At 40.6% G+C, this 27,645-nt stretch overlaps 1 protein-coding gene across 1 annotated transcript in view; it reads right to left on the bottom strand.

The window, feature by feature from the left end:
• Nucleotides 1-27,645, bottom strand: part of MCF2 (MCF.2 cell line derived transforming sequence) — a 107,996-nt gene that overhangs the window by 24,387 nt on the left and 55,964 nt on the right. Inside the window, exons 13-23 of the mRNA XM_018564150.1 lie at nucleotides 20,675-20,846; nucleotides 19,431-19,519; nucleotides 13,711-13,799; nucleotides 10,942-11,008; nucleotides 9,431-9,546; nucleotides 9,247-9,316; nucleotides 7,947-8,039; nucleotides 3,297-3,389; nucleotides 2,298-2,423; nucleotides 1,784-2,005; nucleotides 1,605-1,697 (exon numbers count right to left, since the gene is read on the bottom strand). Coding sequence (XP_018419652.1) covers nucleotides 1,605-1,697; nucleotides 1,784-2,005; nucleotides 2,298-2,423; nucleotides 3,297-3,389; nucleotides 7,947-8,039; nucleotides 9,247-9,316; nucleotides 9,431-9,546; nucleotides 10,942-11,008; nucleotides 13,711-13,799; nucleotides 19,431-19,519; nucleotides 20,675-20,846 — 1,230 coding nt within the window. The remainder of the gene's footprint in view (nucleotides 1-1,604; nucleotides 1,698-1,783; nucleotides 2,006-2,297; nucleotides 2,424-3,296; nucleotides 3,390-7,946; nucleotides 8,040-9,246; nucleotides 9,317-9,430; nucleotides 9,547-10,941; nucleotides 11,009-13,710; nucleotides 13,800-19,430; nucleotides 19,520-20,674; nucleotides 20,847-27,645) is intronic.

Raw genomic sequence — 27,645 nt, 5'->3', positions numbered from 1 at the left:
GGAACAAAATGGGAGGGCCCCCCCCCCCCCCCCCCGCCTTATACACACAGTCTGGCCAAGTCCGGAAAAATCAGAGTTTTGCTTTGCAATACTTGATTGTGCTGGATCGAGGGTAATCTGATGTAGACGGACAAAGGTTAGTTTACATCAAATTCACCATAGATCAACATGGGTCCGATAATTTCATTTTTTTTCCTCCATCATAAGAGGAAGAAAAAAAACTGGACGGTCATGGATGTCACAATGGTGATGTCACAATCCGTGCATGGATCCCTCCTAAACAGACCATGTAAAAGGGGCCTAACAAAAGAAAATGAACAAACCATCCACAAAGAAAGGCTAAAATAAAAACACAAACTTTAAAAAAAACTAGCAAAGGCAAAAATTAGGAGAAGGGAGTTAATTGGAGATAATTAAGGCTTAATAGAAGACATTCTATTAGAAAGAAAAAAAATCACTATACACCTTCAGGTTGGGTTTAGATTTGTGCAATGCAGTAAGATACAAATGTTAACTTAAGTTATACCTTTGTGTTAAGTCAGCACGTTTATTTTCAATAATGCACGTAATTGCGGCAAGAACCAGACCGCAACACACTTCAATGAATTGCCATGTGTTGCGGCATTACTGCAGCACAATAATGTGAAACAGTCCTTACAGCAGTTCCAGTGAGGATGAGATCACAGTATAAGCCTGTGATCTGTAATAATAGGGGCGGCAGAAGTGTAACGTTTTGACATTGTACAAAGTCAAACTAAATGATTAATGCAACTCAAGGAACAGTAAACAGCCCTGAAACGCATGTACCTAATAAATGCATAGCACAATGTTTAACCTCTGTCCACGCTCCGGTTGTCCAGCAATTAGCACTGGAAACCAACCAACTATGACCAGCAACTCCATGCAATGCATGGGGGTTGATTTACTAACCTTATAAACACACCACAAACATGTATACACCTCTGTAGTGTGTTCCCTCCCAGCATGATCTATGGGTGGAATCTAAACACCTTTGTAGTGTGTACACACCCAGCAGGTGTGTTGTGCAAAGCCCTGCCCTGAATTGCAAGGTGATGTTGTGTAAATTAGCTCTACATTGTTTTGCTTGCGTTGATGAATGCAGGAATGTAAATGCATGAGCTAACCATTTTTGTCTAAACTGTGAAGCAGCATTATATATGCATCATGTGCATGATTTTTCCATACATGGCATTAGTGGAAACATGCTTATAGAGACTTTTTGGTTGATAAATACGCTTTGCTGTGTAAAAATCACACGCACCTGGTGCGTGCGTGTGTTTAGGTTAGTAAATCACCCCCATGGTGTCACTCAGCCCCACTTGTGCCATCTATGCTTTTGATGGCATCATGGGACCGAGGAAGCGCTTTCAAGCATTTTCCAGTCAAGCTTTGCAATCACAGGACATAGCGAGTAAGGGGCTGAACAACACCATGAGTTGCATGGTGTCGCTGGAGATAACTAGCAGTTTTCCAGAGCTGATAGAAGATATAGGCAAGTGGAGTAGATCTCTCATTGTGGGTGAAGTGGAGCTCTCAGTCAATATCCAGTTTGAGATGTTAACGTTTCATTCCACAAAACAAACCTGTACAACATAAACCTCTTCTCGTCCACTGTACCAAATTTCAAACTTGCGATTATCCCCCTTCACATTTTCTGTGATGCCGACTGCATTCATCTACCAGAAGAAAACAGAAAGGGAGTTTTTTATACCTTCGCAGCTGTTACACTTTTACAACACAGCCAAGCATATACTCAACATACCTTGAGAAAGTGCTTGAAGCTGTACGATGGAGTTTTATCATGTCCATCTCCATGATCCTCCCTCCTTTTACAGAACACCAACGCCCTCTCATAAAGGAACAGGTGTCTCTGCATTGGTTTAAAACGAGCAAGTTCCTTCATTTTTGTGGGTCCTTTTTTATGGGTGATCCACACGCTGAAGGAACCCTGCATAAGTATCCGGCCCAGATCGTTTATATCTCCCTACAAGGTACAAACAAACATTTAAGGCAATAAGGCAAAGTGAAGTGGACCACGAGGTAGCCAAAAAACACAATCAAAAGCCAATGTGACATATTCAAGTCAAGCTGGGAGACAATAACACATTGAGCTAGCATTGGGGGGAGGGTGGGTTCTGCATAGTTGTTAAATACTCTAACACTCAAGGGAAAAGGGATCTTTCAGTGGATGAAAACAATAGGAATCCAATAAATGGTGTTTTTTTTAAATCAATATGTGTTTATTACAGTAACTGTAATAACAGTGGCATACTTACATTATACCCTGTAATTGCAATTTGATGCATGGAATCGTTCACAGATTTTAATAAATCCAACATAGACACTAAGGCTTCTTGTAATTCCCGGATTCCTTCTGACTTAATGCTATACTTCAGTAGTTCCTGATGAAAAAATGGTGTTAGGTATTCCACAAGAAGGTACTGGGCGTTTCTTACCTTAATGCAGAGAATGCATTAAGGAAAAAAAGGCCCAGCCTTTAGTACTTTAAAGCTGAGATAAGCAAATATTGTCTAACTAAAAGAGGCATGTGTATTCTTACTCACCTTAAATCTTGATGTGCTTTATGTATTTATTTTTTCAAATCTGTGCAGTAATCCAGTAATTTTTTATGTTGTGAAGGAGCTTCCGCTAATCAAGACCAGTAACTGCTGCTCTCTCCCATGAGCAGGATGACTGGTCTTGTATCTGCCCCTGTCCTGCAGTTTAGTGGTGGGGCCTAACTGGTCCCTCCCACAGCTCTGGGATTTGCAGAGGCTATGTACAGCACAGTGATGATGTCACTGCTACGTTTACAAGGTAATATTTGGGTTTATAAAGGCTTTTGGTGCACGCAAAGTGGAGTTTTATCCTTTGTGACTATTAAGATGTACTGTATATTTAAATGAAAGTTCTGGTGCACGGAGTTCTGTTTTCAAGCATTACATGATGGTTACAACTACTTAGGAAACCGAGCAAAAAAGGTCTATGGTCAGTCTCTTGTGCTTGCTACATATGCTGACAGTTCCTGTCATAATTATGTGTCAGACACTTTAGTGTCACCTTCCAACACATTACCAGGCTCTGCAAAAGAGTAGTTATGGAAGTAGACTGCAAGATTTTCGTCACCAGACAACACATTTAAAGGAAATATCTGCTTAACAAGTTCAACATGTGTTATTTGTGGACAGGTTTATAAAGTCCTTTAGCTCCAATCAGCCATATTAGGGTACAATATACTGTATTCATAATAGCAAAGTACAATAGCACATCATTACCTTAAGTAGCAGCTGGTATTTCGTTAGGCGTTGTATTGGCTTAAGTAGGTATGAATCTAAAGCAAGTTTGTGCTCCAATTTTCTTTGGCATTCCTGTCAAAGCAATATGCCAAGAAGTGAATATTATCATTGATTTAAAAGGATTCGTATTCAGGTTGCTGTAAAATGGGTGTAAAAATGTCACATCTTAAAGCATGCTGCACTGACCTTAATCATTACCTATGAATGTAAACACACCTCAGTGTAAATCTATGATGAATGGAAGTTACTGCAGGCCACATCACAAGTGAACCCGGGTCTGAACATCAGTGACAAAATGCTTACAGACCTGTGATGTGGCCTGCAGTAACATCTACTCATCATGAACAGCGGTGTGCTGACAGACGCTACCAATGAATTTTCAGTCTTCAGATGTGTGAATTCCTGCGAACATGCCATGTGCCCTGCAGTAACCTCAGAATGATGAGCGAAGGTGGGATCACAGCCCCCAAAGTCAGCGCAGCTCAGCATGAAGATCTCATATCTCCCCCCTGTGCAAGGACACGCGCTTATCATATCTTCATACCCAACATGCAGAAATGCATTTATTCAAAATACCAAATAGGATCATGCGCTAACTGTTAGCACTGCAATTCAATGCCTAAACATAATACAAAGTATATACCGGACTGCTATAATTAACAGTACATAACAACTGAATCATACGTGTCTGCTTAAAAATACAAATACACAAGCTGTTGATAATCGCTGTACAATGTATTTGAGTACACAGATCATATAAAATAGGATATCAGTGTAAAAACTTAAAAAAGTACATATAAACAAATCTTAACATTCTATAATTACTACACATAAGAACATCTGTTTTATATTCCTTCCATCTGTCATAAGGGAATCTTTCTGCTGAAAATATATTGTTATAGGATGGTAGCAATTAGGATGGCAGCAATGGTGTTTCACCCATTGCTGCCATCATATAACAGTAAAAATGTAAACATGTGGGCTATAAACCTATTGAAGCATGTTAGAAGGTCAGCATTATATATTATCTCATAGTGTATGTGCCAGGAATAAGATGTCAGGGAATTATTATTATACAGGATTTATATAGCGCCAACAGTTTGCGCAGGGCTTTACAATATAGGGAAGACATTACAATCACAATACAAATCAAGACAAGATGGTAAGGAGGGCCAAGACAAGATGGTAAGGAGGGCCCTGCCCGTGAGGGCTTACAATCTAAAAGGGAGGGGATTAACTAAGGGAGGGGAGGGAATTCATTTCTTTATGCACTGATTAGGTATGTCTTCTAAATTTAAAAGAGGAACTTTACCCTTATCTACAAAATAACAACAAAGGCACCTTTAGAAATGTTTAGTAATGACAATCTACAAACACATACTTCTAGATAATTGTCGGCTTTTTATTTTTTAATACCTTATTTTTCTTTTCTTACCCAGTCTTCCGACAGTGTCCATTTTAACTAAAGGCAGATTACTAGATTTCCTTCCTGGAACTCTGGCACATGTGCCTAGAACATGCGACTAGGACATGTGACCATGCACATCATCTCAGGGGAAGAAAATGCCTTTCCCTGCGATTTCATGAGATTACAGATGAGATTTCCCAGCAATGTTCTGCTGATGTAATGCAGGATGCAATGTTTGGGCTTGATTACATCATTTGTTCCAAAGTGGACCAGGAAGTGGAAAAAAGTCAAATAAAAATTTGTTTTTTAAACTAATGAATATAAGATAATTTCATATGAGCATGCAAAAGGGGGTAAAGGTCAACTTTAAAATGTATCTATAGCCATTTTTTTATGGAGAAAAAAAAGCTTAAAGGATTTCCTTCTTTGCTGTCTCTGCTGTGTGGGAGAGATTTTCCTACATGCTAGACAGGGAAGGAAATCTCCCCATAGTAAAGGGTGATGTCTTAAACAATTGCCATTGGAATAGGTGCCCCCACATAGATTTAACCTCACCTGCTGTTCCAATGATGACTGGAACATTTTGGATTTCCCATCACTTTCTGTCCTTGGGACAGTATTCACCAAAACAAAAACAAATTGTAAATCTCCCCAGCAGGTACACAGATGGAAATAAACACCTGACATACTTTAACTATTCCCTTTGGCTGCAGACACACCTTAAAGTGTACTTTTACTTTTGAAGCCAAATTGGGATATCACCTATTTTATATTTTTTACATGTTGCCATCTAAAAAAAAAAAAGAAATGCTTGCAGTTTAAATAGCTTTTACTTGGGTTAGGGTTTTACAGGTTAGAATTACTTGCTTCTAATTCTTTTAAATGTTAGGAGGGGCTGTGAGGGTTGAGGGGTCTTGTCCATTCAGAGGTGGCTTGTCCATTGTATGTTAATGAAGCTTATAAGATAAACACAATCCTCAAATTTCAGTCCCAAGACTTTCCATTGGGACAGCCCACTGCCTGATTTAACAAAACATCTAAAAGGTAAAAAATTTTTTTTTTTTAATTATTTTTCAGTATGCTGTGTGAATGGGAACACATAGCGAACATATAGAGGGGTTTTCCTAAATTTGACTGCAAAAGTGAAAATACACTTTAAATGTAGTGCCACATTAAATCCCCCATCCTGATCAACGTGTCCAGTCTCAATATAAAAGACCTATATTTCCTTTTGCTGTTGGAAATACCCCGACATAGCAAAGCAAGTGGTCAGTGCCCCTTATTTAGGGCTTTAGCACTCCTATTTCGCCTCTTTTTTTTGTGCTTATTATATGAGATGTGCAGGATACCATTTTTAACTCCATCCTATGGAAGGAACATAGGTCTCTCTATGAGCCCAAATAAGTGTTTGGTGTAGGCCAGTAAATGTTACAGGGACTATTAAATATTTTTACTGTAAGTGGGCAGCAAAGGTCAGGATGGGGTACATTAAATTTAGTGTGGCTATTGGTCCCTAAAGGTCCCCACACACCTTACGATAATCGCTGGAAATCCCGCGATCGTACGATTATCGCAAGGTGTGTGGAAGCCGTGCGACCTCTACTACTGTAAGGTTGCACGACTTTAAACTTACGAACATGTTTGAAAACCCGCCGAGCATCGTACGATGTTCGGCGGGTGTGTAGCATGTTCGGAAGATAAAAGCCGGACGGGCCGGTGTGCGCAAGCGCACACTGCCCGTTCGGCATTGCGGTCATCGGAAGCCCGCCCCTCAGGGGGCGTGGCTTGCGATCATCGCAAGTACGATCTGCCTATGCAAGATAGGCAGATTGGACGTTTTTTTTAGTACCTTACAACCATCGCAAGACAAAAGTCTTGCGATGGTTGTAAGGTGTGTGCCCAGCCTAAGAGCAAGCTTCTCCTAAACAGAGGTTATAAATATCTATGTTGTATAAGGAACAAGGAATGCATCGGTGCCTGCCTGTCATTTTCAAACAAATTTTGTATGAACATGAGACACATGTTTGCTACTGACCAGTATTCATGTCAATGCAGTTTTTAGGTTACATGGAAATTATTGACATCCATTACAAGATTAAAAACAGCTAAATTATTTTATACTTGGAAAATTGAGATTTTGGGAGTCTGGCCAGCTGGAAGCACTTTTGTAGCTCCGTACAACGTACGTCCTTGGCAGCGAAAGGGTTAAAGTAGTGAATATTTTTTCCACATATATTTCTAGATCTGGATGGAAGATATCCCTCCAGCATGTTCTCTAAAAAGTCCATTGAAGGACGCCACAGACAACCTCTTTACCAAAAACACATAATACATTAAAAATAGAAATAATGTCACAGGTTCTGTATGGCTATGGGAACTCACTCATAAATACTGGGAAAAGTTTAGCACTCAGACATTTTGCCACCAATTTGTATATGAATAAATTGTCTCATTTAAACAGCAACTGTGTATAGCAGGTTAACTTAGATCTTTTGCCTCGGAAGAGCGAGCGGCCGCCCGATGACAGCCAGGTGATCGTGTCAGGGAGAGGGAGCCATGGCTTCGTTTAGCGGGGGTCGTGACGGCGCCCCCCCTCAGTCCTGCGCCCGGCGCAAGTGACCCCCCCGCACCCCCGGTTGTTACGCCACTGCCTGGGAGAACCATGGAGGCTGCCATTGTTTTTTCCCCAAAACAAGTACAAAAAAGGACTTCAGACTTTTCTCTGACTGTTTTTATCTTCAAACCTTTTCCAGGTAAGCGTCTCAGAGAGCACCCCATAGTTCTTTTAGGAATAATTTACTTTAAAGTGAATGTATGGCCACATTTTTGGGGGGGTTTGGGAAATTGTTGGGAATCAGTTTATTCTTTGCTTTCTGCCTCCCACTGGCAAGATTTAATTTTACTTCCTGTCCCAGGGATGCAACAGAAAGTAAAAAGGAAATCTCTACAAGGTGAGGGGAATTACCCTGAACAGTTGTCACCAAAACATGTGTCCCCTTTGGAAGATTTCCTCCTACCTCTTGTTCTGGTGACAACTGTCAAATTTTAGATTTCTCATTACTTTCTGGGACAATGGACACCAGGACAAATGGAGAGGACAACATCTTCATGCGCGGATATAAACAATCTGACAGAGGTTTTAATCATTTATTATTCTCTACAAAACTAAACAAAATAGTGATATATACACTTTTAAAGCTTTGATGTCACATATGACATACCTGAAAGAAAGTACTGTCTGCAAATTGTCTCCAGAGGGAGTCTGATCGAGGTTTATTATGGCAGTACTTTTCATACATCTGAAAGTCTTCTCTCTGTATGAAGAAGGATGAAAAGTTAGTCTTCTATGACCTCCGTTTTCAGTGATGAAGCCATTAAGTTCTCAGTGCTGATCCAATGGAATACAAATTCTAATGTAATGGCAGTAAGCAAAGTCATACACAATAAGCATAAGGTTCAAATCGCAACACCATTTAAATTGACCTCAGAGGCAAATTGCAGACAAATGCACCCAAATGCAGTATAGAGATTTTTTTTTCCTAAGAAACTTTAACACACTTTAACACATTGGCGTAAACAAGCTCTATTAAAAATGGTGGATTTTCTCTTCTACATGCATATTTTCTATGCATGGAAATGCAGCCATATGCATGAAAATGCATCTGGTCATGACATGCCAGCTGGTCTGGCAATGCCACCATTAGCAGATGGCCCATCTAGACCTACTAAGTAAGAGAGCTTGAGACTGAGAACAGAGGGTAAGGGCTGCTAGACTGGGGAACAGAGCAGACCCATAATCCATGCAAGAGAAGACAAATCCAGGATACCCAATCTCAAATCAGTTTTCTTCCAACCATCACCCGCAAAAGCACCGATGAAGTGGTGTCAGTTAACCACAGAAACATGTTGAGTATCATCATAAAAATTGAACTGCAATCTCAATTATATGTGGCGCACTGTTCACTCTACCAAACCTACTCATTTTAAACTCTGGCTCTACTTCCCTAGCCCTGAAGTCTCATTCTTCCAATTACATCAGAGGAAGTCTTATTCTGCAGACTTCTCCCTAAAAATTAGTTAAAATATTAACTATAGCCTTGGTGCTTTACTACATTTTGAGGTAATCAATCATTTTTGTCGTTACATTGGAGATCTTGTGCAGTCACATGTACCTTCCCTGGGATCAAATGCAAGGTTACTATCTGTACTTTTGTAATCTGCATCTATGCACTTTTGTTGCGTTATACAACATTTTATATGACTATTACCTCAGATTGCATGTCCTTATGTTCTGTTTTAAACTCTAATAAAAGGATTAAACATTTTTTTTAAATGAGTTAAAAATCTAATATTCACTGAGAATCTGTCATAATGATTGTGATACATGGATGGATCTGGCTACGCAGATGCAGCTTGAAGTTATTATCAAAACCAAAAAAAAACAGTTTCTGGTTAATCTAATTTTGGAATACACACGGTTTTGTGTCCACATCTGCAGTATTAAATAGCTTAGGTACCTACCCTTTCTAGGAAACAGAACCCCACTCTTTCTGGTGCTTCAATGCAGCTTTCAAGGCTCAGTAGAAATACTCTTTACAAAATTAAACACAAAACATTAAATAGGTTTAATGACATCATGGAGAACATGACTGTATCTCTTTCTTGCAATTCTAGACTTTAATAAATATATATGTGTGTATCTCACTTGTTGTGGAACTCATAGATTTCTGGCATATTTCCAAACAGAATATTCTTTGTGTTCCTCAAGGAGGGTGGCATTAGACGGGTCATTGCTGGATTCTCCATCTCAGATCTATACCCCTAAAACAGAAGACAATTTAATCAAACCTAAATTACTTGTACAAAAAAAACAAACAATATTTATTCAGCTTCAGTATGTATTATAAATCATTCAATGTATGCGTACATATTACTAGTATACGTATAGGAATCGGTTTTGACATTAGCCTTGTTTAATCCGCCATACGTCAGACAGGCAGAGGAAGGTTCAGCACAGTTGTAGAGTGCTTTCAGTCTATCACTGTGAGCAAGTTTACAGGAGGTGAGAGAACAGAAATTATCTCAGCAGTCTGCTGCTGCTTCTTCATTGTCTGGTAACAGGCTGGAGTGGATCATGGACCAGGATGCAGGCAGGTTCATGCAAAAAGCCACCGGGAATGAATTCAGCAAAGCAGTACACAGACAGTAAAGTGATAGCGGCCCCACCAGTGATCGGTATGGTGCAGCCCAGTGGCCCAGCATAATTTGCTGTATTCAATCCTGTTGTCTGTCTCCATGATCCCCCTGGATCCTAGGACAGTGTAGAGAGGGATGCGTGCATGTATGTATTGGGTACGCATTGGAATCTGGAATTGTGCATTTTAAGTGATATTTGACCTCTTTCTTATGTGGGGTCAAAAGATTCAGTGTGTGTTCTTTTCAGCTGTATGGTGGTGGCTATCACATCGGATTTTGCTGGAGGTGTTGATATGTTGACACTGCGGTGGATGATATATTCTTACAGTTAAACATCAGCTATCTGCAAGTTCTTAAGGGACTTTGTATGGACAGATGTGCTACATTCTTTTATGATAATATTTTGGGACTGTATATAGTTTTTAGGCCTTATTCACACACAATGCAAGAGCAAAATTGTACGCATATTTGCGCGTATATGCATAAATTGTATGCAATCCCAGAATGCATCATTTTTAATAGAAACTTTAACGCACTGTACACGTGTACGTGCGTATACATGCGCACATACGTGTAATACGCAGAATTTCTGGGCCCGGGCACATCTCTGTTCCATTTAGCTTTTATGAATCTTTATACAGCGCAAAAATACGGCTCCATGTGTATGGAGCCATTTATTTGCCTATGCTACATATGGGAAAAAATGCTGCGCGCATCTATGCGCAAAGTATTATACAGCAGTGTGAATGATGAAGCTACATAGAGCGATATAGTGCGGAAATATTAGCGATATCGCTACAAAAATCGCGCGATAAATCGCTCAATGTGAACGGGGCCTTAGTGCAAATGTATTGAGATCTTTGCCAAATAGCGTAGACTTTTCTATATATTTTTTTTTCAGTATGCAGATCAGTACTGACTTTACTTTGAAACTGCTTTCTGCATGCTAATTCCTGGTCAGTGACTCTGGCAAGACAGCCTGGGACTTAGAAACAGACTGGACATGAGTGATTTACACACCAATAAAATAGTGTAAAGTTCTTCCACGTAAATCCGTTCAGTCTCTATGAGCTCATGAATAGCATGCCTGAAACAAAACAGAAAAAAATACTTTTTAAAGTTTAAGAAATGTAAACTGTGACTCTGGGCCAAACTCTTCAATATTAGTCAGGAATAGGAGGAGGAAGCCTAAAGGTGCCCATACACTGCGCGATTATCGTACGAGAATCGCTGGTAATCCCGCCATCGTACGATAATCGCAAAGTGTATAGAAGGCGTGCAACCGTTTCTACTGTACGCAGTGGTGTATTTTGATTTTGTGCTGCCCTAGGCAAGACTAAATTCGGGCACCCCCCTCAATCTAAATTTGCTGCACCCCATCCTGTTTAGGACATTTTGCACAACCTGTCAGTCACTGGATACAGCGCACACAGGGTCTCAGGAGAGCTGTGCAGGATTTATGGTGGGCTGTGTGAGGTCTATGGTGGGCTGTGTGGGGTCTCAGGAGGACTGTGAATTGTCCCTTTCCCTGCATGCATGTGCTGCTCCTCTTACCTGCAGCTCGAAATGCCATCAGTGCCAACCGGATACATTGCAGTCCCCAGCCTGCTTCTGGGACATCCCGCCATCAAATCACTTGAGCAATATGGCCAGCGACAAGCCACCCGCTGCTTCTCCTCCACGACCTGTACAAATCCAGCTGGACCACATCTCACTGGGCCCTCCCCTCTACTGGGCAGCTCTCTAATTAGGCAGCCAGTCTTAGGGCCTTGCGGCCGACTAGTTTGCCTCATTAGGCAGCCACTGCTTGCTGATTCTGTGCTGCCCAGCTTCGACTCAATGGACAAGTGCCCAGTATGCCCAAAGGCAAGTCCGGCCCTGTCCACCTCATTGGTTTGGAGCAGCCTTTTAAAGTGCCGCCCAAAGGCAAATGCCTGGTTTGCCTTGCAGTAGATACACCCGAGTGTACGGTCGCACGTCTTCCGTCGAAAACCCGCCGGGAATCGTCCGATTCTCGGCAAGTTAGTGGCCTCCTTGTTCAACAACTGCCAAACGGGCCGGTGTGCGCACGCGCACACTGCCCGTTTGCAGTCATCGGAAGCGCGCCCCTCATTGCAGTCATCGCAGGCCCACCCCTCAGGGGGGCGGGCTTGCGATGATCGCATGTACGATCTGCCTGTCCAAGATGGGCAGATCGTACGTTTTTTAAATTACTTTACAACCCTCGCAAGACAATAGTCTTACGAGGGTTGTAAAGTGTATGGCCACCTTTAGAGTCTTGGGTTTTTGCTGTATTCTTTTGGGTGTTTGCATCTCTGGTGACACATCAGGAGAAATCTCTGTGGGTACACAGGCAGATTTTGTTATAGCTGTCTGTATCACAGTTATAGAGATTATTCACACTTCCTGTTATGGGAAATCTTCTTAACGGAGGCACAGACAGCAATAAAAAACGGACAGAGCCTTCCACAATCAATCTTAAACAAAGTGCTGTACCTGGAGATACCCTTGAACCATACAGTACTTATTAAAGCAGACCTTTACCCCCTTCCACTAAAAATCATATCATCATATCTTACAAATAGAGTATATCCACTTCCTGATCCATTTTGGCACAAATGATGTAATGTGTCCAAGCGTTGAATCCTGGGAAGGATAGATCAGCTGGGAAATCTCATCTGTAATCTCATGAGATCTCAGGGAATGACATTTTCCTCCCCTGAGATCTTGCAAGGTCACACGTCCTAGTCACATGTGCCAGAGTTCCAGGAAGTAAAGGGAGATATATTAATCTGCCCTTAGTTAAAATGGCCACTATCAGAAGACAAAGAATACAAAGCCTGCAATTATCTAGAATTATGTGTTTGCAGATTGTCATTACTAAACATTTCTAAAGGTGTGTTTATTGTTATTTTGAAGATATTGGTAAATATGGGTAATGACACTTATTTTACTCCCAAAAAGCTTTCTCGCTGAATACTTTTTAAAAAATCTAGTCTAGATATTCCAGGGGATAAATACGGATTAAACAGCAGCAATAAGATCAATATACCAGGTCAGGGCCATGCACTTTTTTAAATTTTCTTTTAAAAGGAAAAAGATAATATCTGCCTTTTAGAACAAGCATTGAAAGACTAACATTATTTATTTCACACTACAGTATTTCTTCTCCAATAACCCCTGTATGCACAGGTTGTAGTGACTGAGTCTAACAATCTGGTATAAACCTGACAGCTGTATCTTCTTAGAATGACCAGTGCAGAAGATGTAGCTGAATTTATTTTGCGCATTTAAGCAGAGAAGAAAATGACAGTTAAAAGGAGAACTATGGGGTTAGGGCTTTTCCCCATAGTTCTCCTTAGGGTAACGGGAGGACACAAACTGGCGTCCTCCCGCCAACCTAAGCTCAGTATACCGCGAGCTACAACTTGCGGTATACTGAGACGCCGCAGCTGAAGCGGATCCCGACAATTATGTCGGGATGCCCCTATCTAGAGGCAGAGCCAGCTGTACCCGCCCCCTCCCCCATCCGTTCCACCAGTCAGCGCTGGAGGATCGGAGCGGGGAGGGGGGAATCCAGCCACTCCCCTGTCACGGCAGAGAGCCGTGATAGGATCGAGAAGTGAGCGTACGGTATGTGTTCGCTCACCTCCCGATCTGCTGAGCCGACCTGTGACAGTCTCGTTGTCACAGGTCGGCTAGAACTATAAGGTGAGTGAAAAGCATTCACCTCATAGTTTTCTTTAAACATACGCATTGTCAGCATACAAATAAGAACAATGTGCTTACCCTTTAAGTACGTCCAGACTGTCTTCACTTTCTGATATAAATAATTGTAGGGAATTTCTCTTCTCTTGATAGTCATGCATTACCTCAATCTGAAATATAAAAACATTCACATAATTAAAGTACAAGCGTTAAAAAACAGAGGGGAGAATTTACTAAACCTGGAGCATCTGTGCATAGTAACCATACAGTATCTACCTCAGCTTGTTTAGATAAGCCTAAAAATAATAGCTATAAGCTGATTGGTTGCCATGGGCAACTGCTCCAGTCTCATTGTGTATAAAAGAAGAGCAATCTGTGCTGAGAAAAGCAATCATTTGACAACTCCCTTTTTAGCAATGGGTAACATATCTGTAAGGGGTCTCATTTACCTAGGTCACGGTATAGCTAATAGTTTGTCTCAATTTATTTGACTTCTTCTGTAATGGTAAAGACATTTTGCTGCTCATCTAAGAAGCTTCTAAGCATTTAAAGGAGCTGCTTGCATAAGCAGGAAAAAGTCTTCAACATTGTAAAACTATAGTTGAATATAACCAACTACTATTAACAAATGGGCAACATAGTTTTTTCCAGACACTTTCGTGCACAAGGCTCAGAAATACCACTGATGTACATATTGTTATATAGAAGACTTGGTGGTCTTGTGGTTAGTGAGAAAGGTATCTTGTACACTTTCCTGATATCATTTCCAGCTATCTCCTGACCCTGGGAGGTTTTCAGGATTCTAAACTTTCTTATCAACCCAGCAGGTCAGAATTTTAGAACTGTAAAATCTCACTGATTCACTGGGCCTGATTTATGAAACAGTTCAAAGCTTGATTATCTGCAACTGTTCTGCTTCCTCTTGCACTGTTATGCCCTCCTCCCATAGTTTACTACAATAACCCCAACAGCTCACCTTACTATGGGTATAATGGGTTGCCTAACACTGCTTCTTAGGATTAAGTCCAACCAGGTTTGGATGGCTGGGCCACCAGGTGCATGTCTATGAACTGCTTCCTAGATCTGGCTCTGGGTGGTGTTGCAGGAACCCCATACCTCATGTCCTATATTTTGGCATTTTTTATGGTGATCTATGCTATTTATTGTCTGTCTTCTCGCATACTTGCACATTAAAAGAAGCCCTCCTAAATACACAACCACAACAGTGTTTTTCCATGTTTAAATTTTGGTGCCGTAGTTTTATCTTTTGGCTGGAAGTAGTCCAGGCAACCAATAAGTGAAATATGGTCTGTTATAGATGACTTAGTGTTAGAGATTAGTTTATAGGTTAGGTTAGCCTTAGTGTTAAGAGTTGAAGTTAATGGATACTCAAAAGCTTGAAGCTTTTACATATTAAATGATAGGTAATGCCCCACTCCATGCACTGAGTTCCCCCTGATACTGAATGGTTTAAATGTTCATTTAGCTAGGGGGGATAGAAATAAATAAAAATAATTACCTTATTCCTCACTTCTGCAGGCGTCCTCCTCTCCTTGCAACGTGTCCACCAAAGCTACTTCACTTGGCTGCCCAGCATGTCATAGCTCTCTTACGTCATGACATACAATGCCTGACTAGTAGTGAGGATGTGAGGGCCTGTCCACATTCGGACAGTTCAGGATAGTGCTGGCTACTGAAGGATCGAGGAATAAGGTAAGTATTTGTACTTATTCCCATCCCCCGTAAGCAAGTGAGCATTTAAGCCATTCACTGTGGGGAGTACCCCACTGCACAGGTGGATTTAACAGTAGCAGAGTTGGGCTTTAGGGTGCAGGTAAAGGGTAAATCCTTAGAGTTAAGTGTGAAGGTTGGGGTAAAACTTAGGTGTTTGGTCCAAATTATGTAGTAATTTTATAGATTAGGTTAAATGTTAAGATGAGGGTTCTGATTAGGAGTTCATTTTCAGCATTTTTATAGTAAGTTAAGTGGTAGATCCCATTCACTCTAGCCATATGTGTGAACAAGTGCAAAATCCTGCGATATGCACGCATTCCTGCAACATGCGAAAATCGCGTGTTACCATTAATTTTTAATGGCATCCTAAAAGTGGCAAACACGTCTTGGCATACACGTCTTGGCATACACGTTTACACACAAAAATGCATGGACAAAAAAGTGCAATGCTTGCAGCTCAAACTGTTGCATGAGCTTCTTTGCCCTGTTTCTCAGGCGTACAAATGAATGGACTGCCCTACGCTGATGCAAAACAAACACAGCAAAACACACTACGTGTTCATTAACGTGGCTAGAGTGAATGTGGGCTTAGGATTCAAGCAACTCTTACTGTGAATGTTTTACAGATGAATAATTAGTTTAGAGGTCAAGGCAATACTTATAAAAAAAAGTATTAGAATTTGCTGGCAGCACTGTGCTGAGAACAATGGTGCTGTCCACCAAGACATTTCATTTCAGAAAAGTGACATTTGAGGTTGATTGAGACTTTATGGGCCTTATTGATGGCCAGGTCCTTGAACATCCAACTGGGAAGCATATGACAGAAGTTTTTCTCCAAGCTTGCTATACCCCCTAGAAAGGTATGACTGCTGTGCATTTCCAGACCTCATCTATTGTTTGCAACAGATTGTTAGTTAGCTGCTGTGGGCTCCACCTTCTCAGCAGTTTTTATGAATGAACCTCAGGTTTCTCAAATGTTTTGTTAATTACCACTAACAGGTCTTGTATTGCACTTTTACATTGTTTTTGGCTTTTCAGGAAAGGTTTGGGAAACATAACTGGTTTTAACTACAGTGACTTCTACTGAAAGGTGTGTAAGTAGTAACAATATGAATAACTTGTTTTTGTTAACAAAACTCCTTATTCCTACTAGAAGAAATATAGATAATGCACCACAATTTCAATTGGGAATGTGAACTAATTATCCTTTTTACTGATTTATTTGTAAGGGGTATTATTATAAAAGTAATGCATACAACTAATTATAGGTAAGTATGGCAAATTGCTGCAAATCATTTGCCTAAAAAACAAACAAAGCTCCAGGTTTTTTTTTAGAGTGACAAAATATATCTACATTGAAGTTTCTGCTACCATCTACAGGTTAAAATATCATTTGGAGGAAGCAAGGGAAAACTACTGCAATGCAGCAACTTCTAGTGACCAATCACCTGCATTAACTCCAGAGTGTCCATACGCTCTACTCTCACTAGCCTACTGAACCTTAGTTGAAAGGCAGACATGTCCCAAATTTCAGAGACAGATCCATATTTTGAAGATTAGACTCCTGAATTTTCTGTGATTTTGAATGTTGTGTAATGTAGTGTTCACTATCTCATATTGTTGAGTAGAACATCCTTTCTCAACCAGGGTGCGGAGGCACCCTTGCTGCGATCTCTGGGGTACTGCAACATTTTCACACAGCCGCATGCATTTTTATACTGCAGGGGGGCCGGCTGCCAGCACCATGAAAAAGCATGACACTAATTGAGGGAGGATGGGATCGATTTAGGACGAAATGGAGGTTCAACTCTATCCAGGTCCATTTAGTCTCCCCCCAACTGCCTTGCTGCTGAAGCCTATGCTCTGATATGAAGATTTGTGATGTGAAAGAGGGGATACTGATGTAAGAAGGAACTCTGGTGTAAAGGAAGGATCCTCATGAGAAGGGGGCTTCTGATGGGGAAGGGGGTTGTTAGTGTGTGAAGGGGGATCCCTGAAAGGAGGGGGATCTGATATCAACGGGACTCTGATGTAAAAGGGAGGCTCTGATGTGAAAAGAGCAGCATCAATCACCTTTTGATTTGAATGGATTAAAACCCCCGGGAAGATCTCCCTTTACTGCATGTCCTGTAGGCACAAGTGAAAAGAAATCTATCCAAAGTGATGTAGGTCCTCTCTTAGACAACTGTCACAGCAATAAGTTTCCAGATTGGAAGACTTCCCCTCAATTCCTGTTCTGGAAACAGCAGCATTAAAACTTTTAAATAAAATTGTATATTCAGAAGTGTATACTGAACTCAATGTGCTAGCAGTTCGGCTGCTGACAATGACGCAAAGTAAAAGCAGCTCAAAAGAAGAATGAGGAGACTACAAGCCTAACAATTTATGTAAAGCAGCGAGCGACATAAAACCATCCAATGTCATGGGGCAATGCTCCACCAAACTGTCAGATTATGTAATCTTTTTTATAAGGGCACCTTATTTTCCATGAATGATAAATGTTACACGTAGGAGAAAGCTGTATGAAAAATACATTCTCAGTTAAACGTGGCAGATCTCCCAAGGTTGCTGAATTCTTCATTTCTTTTAACACCTCCAGAAGATCATCAATCTCTCCTTATAGATGTTATATGGGCTATTTAAGTAAAAAAAAAAGCCATTGCTAAGAAATAGAAGTATGAGCAATAATTCCCAATGCACAAACTCGTGCAAACACTTTGATGTACAGTTTTAATAAGAATAAACAAGTATGCTTTGAAGAAAAGTACTTTGGTATTTATAGATATTTGTACTTGAGGAGGTACCAGGAAAAACGTTAGACTGTGGAAAACACTATACAACTTAAAGGAGAACTAGGGGGTTAAGGCTTTTCCCCATAGTTCTCCTTAGGGTAACGGGAGGACACAAACTAGCGTCCTCCCGTCACCCAAAGCTCAGTATACAGCGAGCTGCAGCTCGCGGTATACTGACGCCGCAGCTGAAGCGAATACCGACAATTATGCCGGGATCCGCCCAGCTGCGTGAGTGACAGCTGGCTCTGCCTATCTAGAGGCAGAGCCAGCTGTACCCGCCCCCTCCCCGTCCGATCCGCCAGTCAGCGCTGGCGGATCGGAGCGGGGAGGGGGGAATCCAGCCCCTCCCCTGTCCCGGCAGAGAGCTGTGCCAGGATCGAGAGGTAAGCGAACGCCGGTATGTGTTCGCTCACCTCCCGATCTACTGAGCCGACCTGTGACAGTCTCATTGTCACAGGTCAGCTAGAACTATGAGGTGAGTGAAAAGCACTCACCTCATAGTTCTCCTTTAATCCAGCTTGCACGTCTAAAGCAGTTTATGTGTAATTTGATTTTGATTGATTAGCTGGACTAAATTCAAAAACTAGTATATAATATGATGACTTATTTAGTAGAGTTAGGCTAGAATAGGCTGGTTTAGGTGGGCCAGGCCATTAACTTTATCAGAGAAGGGTAAAAAAAAAATAAAAGGTGGTGGGTCATGCCAACCAAAATCTTTACTTCAAAATTACAGTTTTCTACAGATAAAAACCTACTGATATCCCTCATTTTCTCATCTCTTAGCTATACTGGAAAGGGAATGGTACTTCCATCCAGTGAAGAGCAATGTGCTAATCATTTGTTTCTCCATATTGGGAAACAGAGTCTGCCACTCAGTAAAATTGAAGGCTTAGCACACTTCACATTGCTGGATTAAGGCATCGCTCAGCCTATGGTGCAACTAAGGTGGAGGGAGTTCTACTTCTTTTTTTTTTAAAGCATCTATAGGCATGGTATAGTCATTGCTTAATTTCTGTGATTTTAATAGGCTCTTATAATAATATGAATATATTTGCAGTAGCTTAGGCTGTTTGAGCAATTTTCAGAACTCCACTCAGGAAAAGTATATTGGTTGGATTAGGATGCTTTGGTTGATAGCCAAGTTTTGTAAGAAATTTAGAAATCTGCTATTCATGCAGACACGACTGTTCCTTTTACACAAAAATGATGGTTCATTAAATATCCATTTTCTGGGGTGCAAATGGAAGACAAGCATGCTTTCATGACAACTGTTACCTTGCGAGAAGTTTGCATTTTCCGTGTGGTCCTTTTCCCTGGCAGCGTTATGTCAAATGAGAACTTGAGACTTGAATTGAAATCCATACCTTTATTTCAGGATCAAAAAACAATACGACAATATAACTTTTGTATAGAAGCCAAAGTAACACAGCCATACATAGAGTAGATAGGGCATTCTCCATCTACAGGTCAGGTCAGTGGTAGAATCTTTTCTTATTGTTCTGGCAGAAAGGTGAAATGCTTTTTGTTGACAATAATTTTGTTTTTAATGACCTTGGACTGTAGTAAGTCCCCTTTATGTCACATTATTAAATAAGGGTACATATAACAAAAGATACTACATTCTGCCAATATGGCCACAATATTTTTTGGCTCGGCAATCATTAGTGAAACAAGTTTTAAAAACATACTTTGGATGCTTTTCATATGCATCTGTGCTATACGCCAGGTTCAGGATATATAGTTATAGATAGGACATAAAAAATTATTATTTGCATGGCCCTGCCAACTATTCCAAAATAAGACATAATCCCTCTATTTCTGGGATATGTGATGGAATGAGACATGTGAATACCTTCTGTTCTAAAAGGGCTATATTGTGCCACACACTAGTAAGTGGTGAGTTGTTATGTTCCTTACAACCCACGTCACTAGGGGCTGTTGGGTTATAGTTTCTTATTAGGTATCCAACAACCAAAGATCAAATATATTTTAAAGAGAACTCCAATTAGGACATAAAATATTTATAAACATACATAATATTAGGTATCAGGGGCTCTATGCTTCCTTTTGGTGTTTTCCGTGAGTTACAGAAGTTTCTGCATACTGATGGTTATATCTTACCAATCAGCTCCCCACAGTTGACATTAGGTTTGCAGTTATTGATGGGGAAATGTTCCCTCTAGGCTTCCTTATTGTTAGAATGCAGAATCTGTGGTATCCAACAAAAACTTTTCTTTGTACATAATGTGTAACATTTTTCTTTAAGAAGGTACAACCAAATACATAATGCAGATGCAGGTTACTAGCTTGACTAAATGATGTTCTTTGTTTGGAGTAATACTTTAATAAAACCTTACTAGAATAAAACCTTACTAGAATAAAGGGTCTGAGATTACAGTAGATGAAATTGGATTTAGGCTCTTCTGTTGGTCTTGAGAAATGTACAACAGTTATAACAACAACAAAAAAGGTTACACTCCTGTAACGTTCTATACAGACATATTACATAAACCAATTACCATGCTTCGGGGAGAACAGGGGAGACTTTGCTCTGGGGGGATTCTCAGGTCGAGGAGCCACTAACTGCACTGGACGTACTTGCTTGTCAGCCAACTTCTTTAGGCTGGCCTGCCGATTTTCAAACAAATCTTGCATGTTTTCCATCTTCACATGAACAACCTCAATCTGAGCCTGTTGAGTCAAAATAAAATGAATCTTTGTAAACCAACTAGAATAAGAAGATGACAATAAAAGTGCCATTCTCTATCTAATATGTATTTGAAATTCTCTGCCTTGCTCTAATCTAGCTAATCATGGGTATGCTTGCACTAATATGTGTTAAATATTAAATGTGTGTTAAATGTCAAGGCAAAATAGAAAACATATGCTGTACATCTCTGCAATACATGCACATTTGCCTGTGCTTTCTCCCTTTGCAGACCTTGCAAGTTCTGTTGATCTGCCTGAAATTCACTAAGCTTTAAGCCCTGTTGTGGACTGACAACACACAACATTTTTTTGGATGGATTGGTTTCAGTCCTCCCATTATATTTTGATAAAACTGCTCAATCATTCCCACTCTTAGATTTCTACAACATAAAGGCTACATACTCTGCAGTTCACGATAAGAACTAAATAGCATCTTTGAGATAACGCAACAAGTGTGCAGTGGATTTAGGACAATTCTGATACTTATCAAACAATTATAACAAAATGCTTCCAATGGAAGATTCAACAGACCAAACGAGGTGGTCGAACCAGGCCACAATTTGCCGGTCGAACAGTGACTGCAATCAATCAGCTGCAGTCTTTGTTTGGGGTGTCGGCTGTCAGGATAAAAAAAGCCCACTAGGGGAGAATTTCGTTTTTTACATGTTCAGCCCCTGGGGCTGAACGAAACAAAACCCCAAAAAAACGAACTACAAATGTATGGCCAGTTGTGCTCAGAAAGAGATGTAGAGATTCAGAGCTATGATGGGAAAAACCATTCATGGACCAACTGTAACACAGATCTGGTGAAAAGCAATAAGAATAAAGCCATGGCTAAAAAGCATGCTTGACATTTGCTAACAACCACATGGAAATGATAATAAATATGCAGTAAAGGTTTTCTGGTCTCATGGGACCAAAACTAAACTTCTTGGTTTATATTCAATGGAAAGCTGATAATAATCACCACAGAAAATCACGAGTGATGCATTAAGGTGTTTGGATTACATTGTGAGCATGGTTAGCAGTGACTAGTGAAGATGGTTTGAGCCACATACACAGCAGTTCTGAGTATTTAACCCCTTCATGACTGAGCTTGTTTTTAGTTTCTGTTCGTAAATGACTGACACACTTTTGACATTTTTGCTGTGTGATTCTTCCACAGCAGTAATATACTTTCTTACAAAGTGCACCGTCACATTTATATATTGTTTTTTAGAGGACAGATAGGGCTACATATTTATATCACATATGTGTGTCTAACGCCTCACTTAGGACAAATAAAATATATAAAAATAGGAAAAGACGTAAACAAAAAAACACTTTTTTTCCCAGTTTTGATTTGTAGTATTTTTTTTTACAAAACCAGCACAGCTTAAAAAAATGCAATAAATACATTAATTTATTTATTTGTCCCTTATTTTTAATTTTTTTTACACTTTTCACAATTTTTTTTCCACACTTTTCACTATTTTTTTTAAACTTAAAAATTTTATTTTATTTATTTAATTATATCAAGCAGTCATTGTGAATTAATCTCACTATTACTGATTGATAAATGAATACATTTTTGGTTATTATCAGGCTGCTTCAAACTTCAGAACAGCCGATAATAAGTTAGTGACACTGATCCTGCAGCATTTCAGGATTCAGCTGTCACTAGTGTTCTGATTGTTCCAACAACCATCAGAAAACTGAAGCATTCTTCTTTCAGGATTACATACATTATGTATCTATTCCTGAAAGTGAAAAAAAAGCCAGTATAGCTTGAGAGAGATATCTCTCGATCTATACGAGCTGTCAGAATGCCGGCAAAAGCTCTGCTTTGACTCTCAGACACCCGATATTAAGGTATCGGGTGTCTGAAAAAGGTTAACCCTTTCATTAATGGATGCCTCTAAACTGAGGGATACATTAATGAATGGTAACCTCTGATTCTCAGCGGTTAGCAGCCTTCTAGTGCAGCAAATAACTCGTCACGTACAGTGTACGTGACAAGTCATTTGGTCCCTTTGTGGCGGGACGTACAGTGTACGTCTCCCGTCACAAAGGGGTTAAAGGACTGGAAACTGGGACAGATATTCACCTTTCAGCAATGACCCTAAACATACAGCTGAAACTACACTGGTGTGTTTTAAAACCAAGAATCCTAATGTCTGAGAATGGTCCAGTCGGAGCCCAGACCGTAATCCAACTAAGATTTCTTTGGAAGAATTTAAAATTGTTGTTCACTAATGGTCTATAGTGAACGCAACAGTGTTTAGGGCTGCAACGACTAGTCGATTATAATCAATGATTGAAAAAGTTGTCAATGTTTTCAATCATCGATTAATCGGCTTTCGATTAGTTGACCCTGTTCAATGCTCCACACATGCCTCCCCTCCCCCCACCTCACACTTACCACTGCCAGACCTGCCCACATCCACGCGCGGCACCTCCTCCCTGCCTCACGCTCAGTGCTCGCCCAAATCCACGATCGGCACAGGGACGCGGGGAGAAGAAGAAGTACTAAGGAAAAGCAGGCATGGGGGGATGACAACCGCCGACAGATAGGTCCGATCTCAGAAGCAAGTTGGGATTTACTGTATTCCTCTATAGCTGGTGGTATTCTGCATTGATTGCTGTATAATTTTAAACTTTCCATTTCACTATATTGCACACCAGACTTTTTATTTTTTTTACTTCCACCGCTCCAAGTTTGCTCCTGTAATGGACTACAATCTCAATACAAACTAGTAGTCCATCACTGGAGCCATTTGTTTTTATCCCGATTAACTGGTTCCCGTATATACTCGAGTATAAGCAGAGTTTTTCAGCCCATTTTTTTTGCTGAAAAGTGCCCCCCTCGGCTTATACTCGAGTCAGCGTCTCGAGCTGGTCAGGTTTCTTCTTACTTACCTCGCCGCGGCGCGTCACTGCTGCTCTGGTGGGCGGCGCTCCGAGCGGGGTCATCTGGCAGTCTCCGGGTCCTAATTTAGGTGGCCGTTCAGGCGAGAGGAGCTCCAGGTGGGGTTGTAATTTAGCGGGCAGGCACCTCTAAGTCAGCTAAATTAGGACCCCACCTGGAGCTCCTCCCACTGGACCAGCGCGCCGCTGACTCGTCCCTGCTCCGTAGTTTTGATCGTTAACCGGCACACGGACACAGTGAGTGAGGGCAGATTTGGGGGGATTTATTAAGCAATTATGTATTGTCTGCACTGTATTAGCAGTATATACTCTATATAGGAGTATATACTGCTAATACAGTGCAGACAATACATTTACAATTATACTAACATGAATGGATTAAATGATCTGTATATAGCCCTGTACTATGGATCATTTAACCCATTCATGTTAGCAGAGGATCCTTGTAAATGTATTGTTGCAGGCACTCTATATGTACATGTCATATATACTACATATAGAATGCACTGAACAATAGATTTACAATTATCCTCTGCTAATATGAATGAGTTAAATGATCCGTAGTACATGATATGTAGCCATGTACCCCCTTTTCCACTTACAGAGCTAGGTTATTGTTTTTCTTTTAAATAAATATTAATGTAATTTTATTGGTATCTATCTTCATTTTGTACATTTACCAGTAGCTGCCTCATTTCCCACCCTCGGCTTATATTCGAGTCAATACTTTTTCCCAGTTTTTTGTGGTAAAATTAGGTACCTCGGCTTATATTCGGGACGGCTTATACTCGAGTATATACGGTACTCGAACTTAATAAATCGGCTAACTAATCGATTTTGAAAATACCGGTAATCGTTAGCTGCAGCTCTAACAGTGTTATTGCCAATAAGAATGTGCATATTCAGCAAAGAAACTAGACTGACCCCAAAGAGCTTACACTGTAATTGCAGCCACAGGTCATTCTACAGGGGGTAATGTTTGGTTTTTGGAGATATAGCTGCCTGAGTCAGATATAGGTCTGTCGACCCATTCTTATCACAGCTGTAATATCTCCACCACGGAAAAAAACACTTAAATCTCCACCAAAATGCCTTCCGAACAGCTGTATTTGTAAGATTGTATTAGAGCTAAAATCATATTTTCAGTTCAGGAAAATGCTAAAAAATGTCCATTAAGCTACATAAAAACTCCATAATTTAGATAAACACTCCCCGAACTAGCGTCTCTCCTTATGGATGAGGACACAAATGAAAAGACATTCAAGATATAACCAGTAATTAAGTACTCATCAGTGTAAACTTTTTGCCAGATGTTGTAAATAATTTTGAATTCACTATTGGGAAAACTAGGTCACAAATCAAGCAGGATCTCAAGAGTCTTCATTAAAAAAAATGTACAGCTGCAGCTTTCTGTCTGTCTCGTAGAGTTCTGCCAAAAAAAGGCTTTTCAACTATTAAACAGTTTGGAATTTTGATATATTCTTTTTTCCACTGCTACTATTAACACCATTGTGCTGTACTGCTTCCATGGCACGCAGAATTCCTTCTGTCCAATGATTCCATTCTGGCCACTAGCATGCATAGCAGGACATTTTGTAAACAGTAATAGAAGAAGGTTTTATTTAAAGTGTATGTCTGGGCAAAATAAAATAAAAAAAAACATACACAGTGCAAATCTGCAAATACATACACATTAAATATGTTTTGTCCCTTTAAAAATGCAGCAAGTACAGAAAAAATATCTGCTTGTGCTGCCAGAAATTCAGTACGCTCCCAACTTCCTGCTGTGAGCTGACAACACTGCTGCCCAGAAATCCCAGACAGCGTTGTCAGCCCTGAGTTCTGCTCTGCTGAACTATGGAAGTCTGTCTATCTCTGCCCCTCTCTGCATGCATGCACTGATTTTTTCCCCCAGCTAAACAATGTTGCTATATGACTGAATATAACTGACCCAAGGCCCCTTGCTGATCCTTTCATCCAGCAGCTGCCCCTGCAGGGTTTTTGCAAGCCTGGTAATAACAACATTACAGGGAGTAATAAGAGTTGTTTATTGCTACAGGTAAAATAAAAAAGTAATGCTGGAGCTATATCTAGAGGGGGATAGAGGTTTGTGGGTAAACCCAGGTCATGCCTATACACATCCTTTAGGCCTTGTTCACACCAAGCGCGGAGCAGGTGCAGAGCAGAGCAGTTGCAGACCGGATCAAAACTGCGTCCAATGTCTTCCAATGGAATTTTTTGCTCCAGTTCACATCGCAGCACGCAGGTCCAGAGCAGTTGAAAAAACTGCAGCAAGCCCTATTTTACCTGCTCTGGAACGCATGAAAACGCATCAAAAATGCATGCAAATGCCTGGAACGCACTGAAAGCCCATGTTAAACTAAAAAAGAAAAATATATATATTTTTTTTTACCAAAAACGGCCCGGAACACATCAAAAACGCGACACAACCCACTGCACTGCGTGTGCAGAAACCTGAGCGGATCTGCTCTGCATTTGGTGTGAGCAAGGCCTTAGATATTGCTTATATGCAGTTCAGGAAATATCCAGTCTGAAAATGAAGAATGCTTACAAGGTTTGCATACCGGTAGTTAAAGTGGTAAATAGCTGTGTATTGTGTAGCATTAGCATATATAAGCCCTGTCAAGCTTCAGTACAGTTTTTAACTCAACATACGGTAGTTATAGTGCAAACACAAGCCACTGTGCTATTTGCTGCACCAACAATCATGCCACTTTTCTTTGTCAGAAGCTTCTGCATGTAACTCCTGTATTAGGGAGACAATAACAGTGCTAAACAACCTAAATCCAACCAAATCTTCAAAACAAATGCATATTTTTTGGATTGTTGCAGAATGCTAGAATAAAAAGCCATCTGTTATTTTGGCGGCAAGGCATAGTTCCTGATTTTGTCAGTAGCCAAGCCAATTACAGTGGCTCTGGTTTCTGCATTTTAAAGGTTCGGTTTGAAATAGAGGGAGTCTAGTGAGGCGAGAGGGATACTTTGACAAACCTAGGAATGGTAGTGAGGATCTTTCTCCCTTTGAGGCAATGAGAATAATAAAACAACTGGTAAGGCACTCGATGCAGTTCTGCCTACCCTGAACTGAAACCTCACTGTGCACAACTGGACTTGGTCTTTAATGGGTAATAGCAATATATACAGTACCTCACAGAAGTGAGTACACCCCTCACATTTTTGTAAATATTTTATGATATCATTTCATGTGACAACACAGAAGAAATGACACTTTGCTACAATGTAAAGTAGTGGGCGTACAGCTTGTATATCAGTGTACATTTGCTGTCCCCTCAAAATAACTCAACACACAGCCATTAATGTCTAAACCGCTGGCAACAAAAGTGAGTACACCCCTAAGTGAAAATGTCCAAGTTGGGCCCAATTAGCCACTTTCCCTCCCCAGTGTCATGTGACTCGTTAGTGTTACAAGGTCTCAGGTGTGAATGGGAAGCAGGTGTGTTAAATTTGGTGTTTTAGCTCTCTCATACTGGTCACTGGAAGTTCAACATGACATCTCAGGGCAAAGAACTCTCTGAGGATCTGAAAAAAAGAACTGTTGCTCTACATAAAGATGGCCTAGGCCAGGGCTCAAAATTTCTACTCACCTGCTCGCATTTGGCGAGTGGAAATGCAGTGCAGGCGAGTGGAAATGCAGTCAGGCTTGAGTCAGTACCTGACTAGTGGGAGCAGCTGCTCCTGCTGGGCTCTCTCTTCTGTCAGCCGCAGCTCTTCACTGAGCTCCGGGTCAAAAACTGAGTGATTAGTAATGTCTGCAGACCTTACTAATCAAACCAGATCACCAGAAAAGCAGAAAGACCAGCAGGTGAGGGGGCTTCATTGTTTTAATTTACAT

Source organism: Nanorana parkeri, unplaced genomic scaffold (assembly GCF_000935625.1).
Source record: "Nanorana parkeri isolate BGI_ZX_2015 unplaced genomic scaffold, ASM93562v1 scaffold730, whole genome shotgun sequence".
NCBI classification, from domain to species: Eukaryota; Metazoa; Chordata; class Amphibia; order Anura; family Dicroglossidae; genus Nanorana; species Nanorana parkeri.
This window is presented reverse-complemented; position numbering and strand designations above follow the sequence as displayed.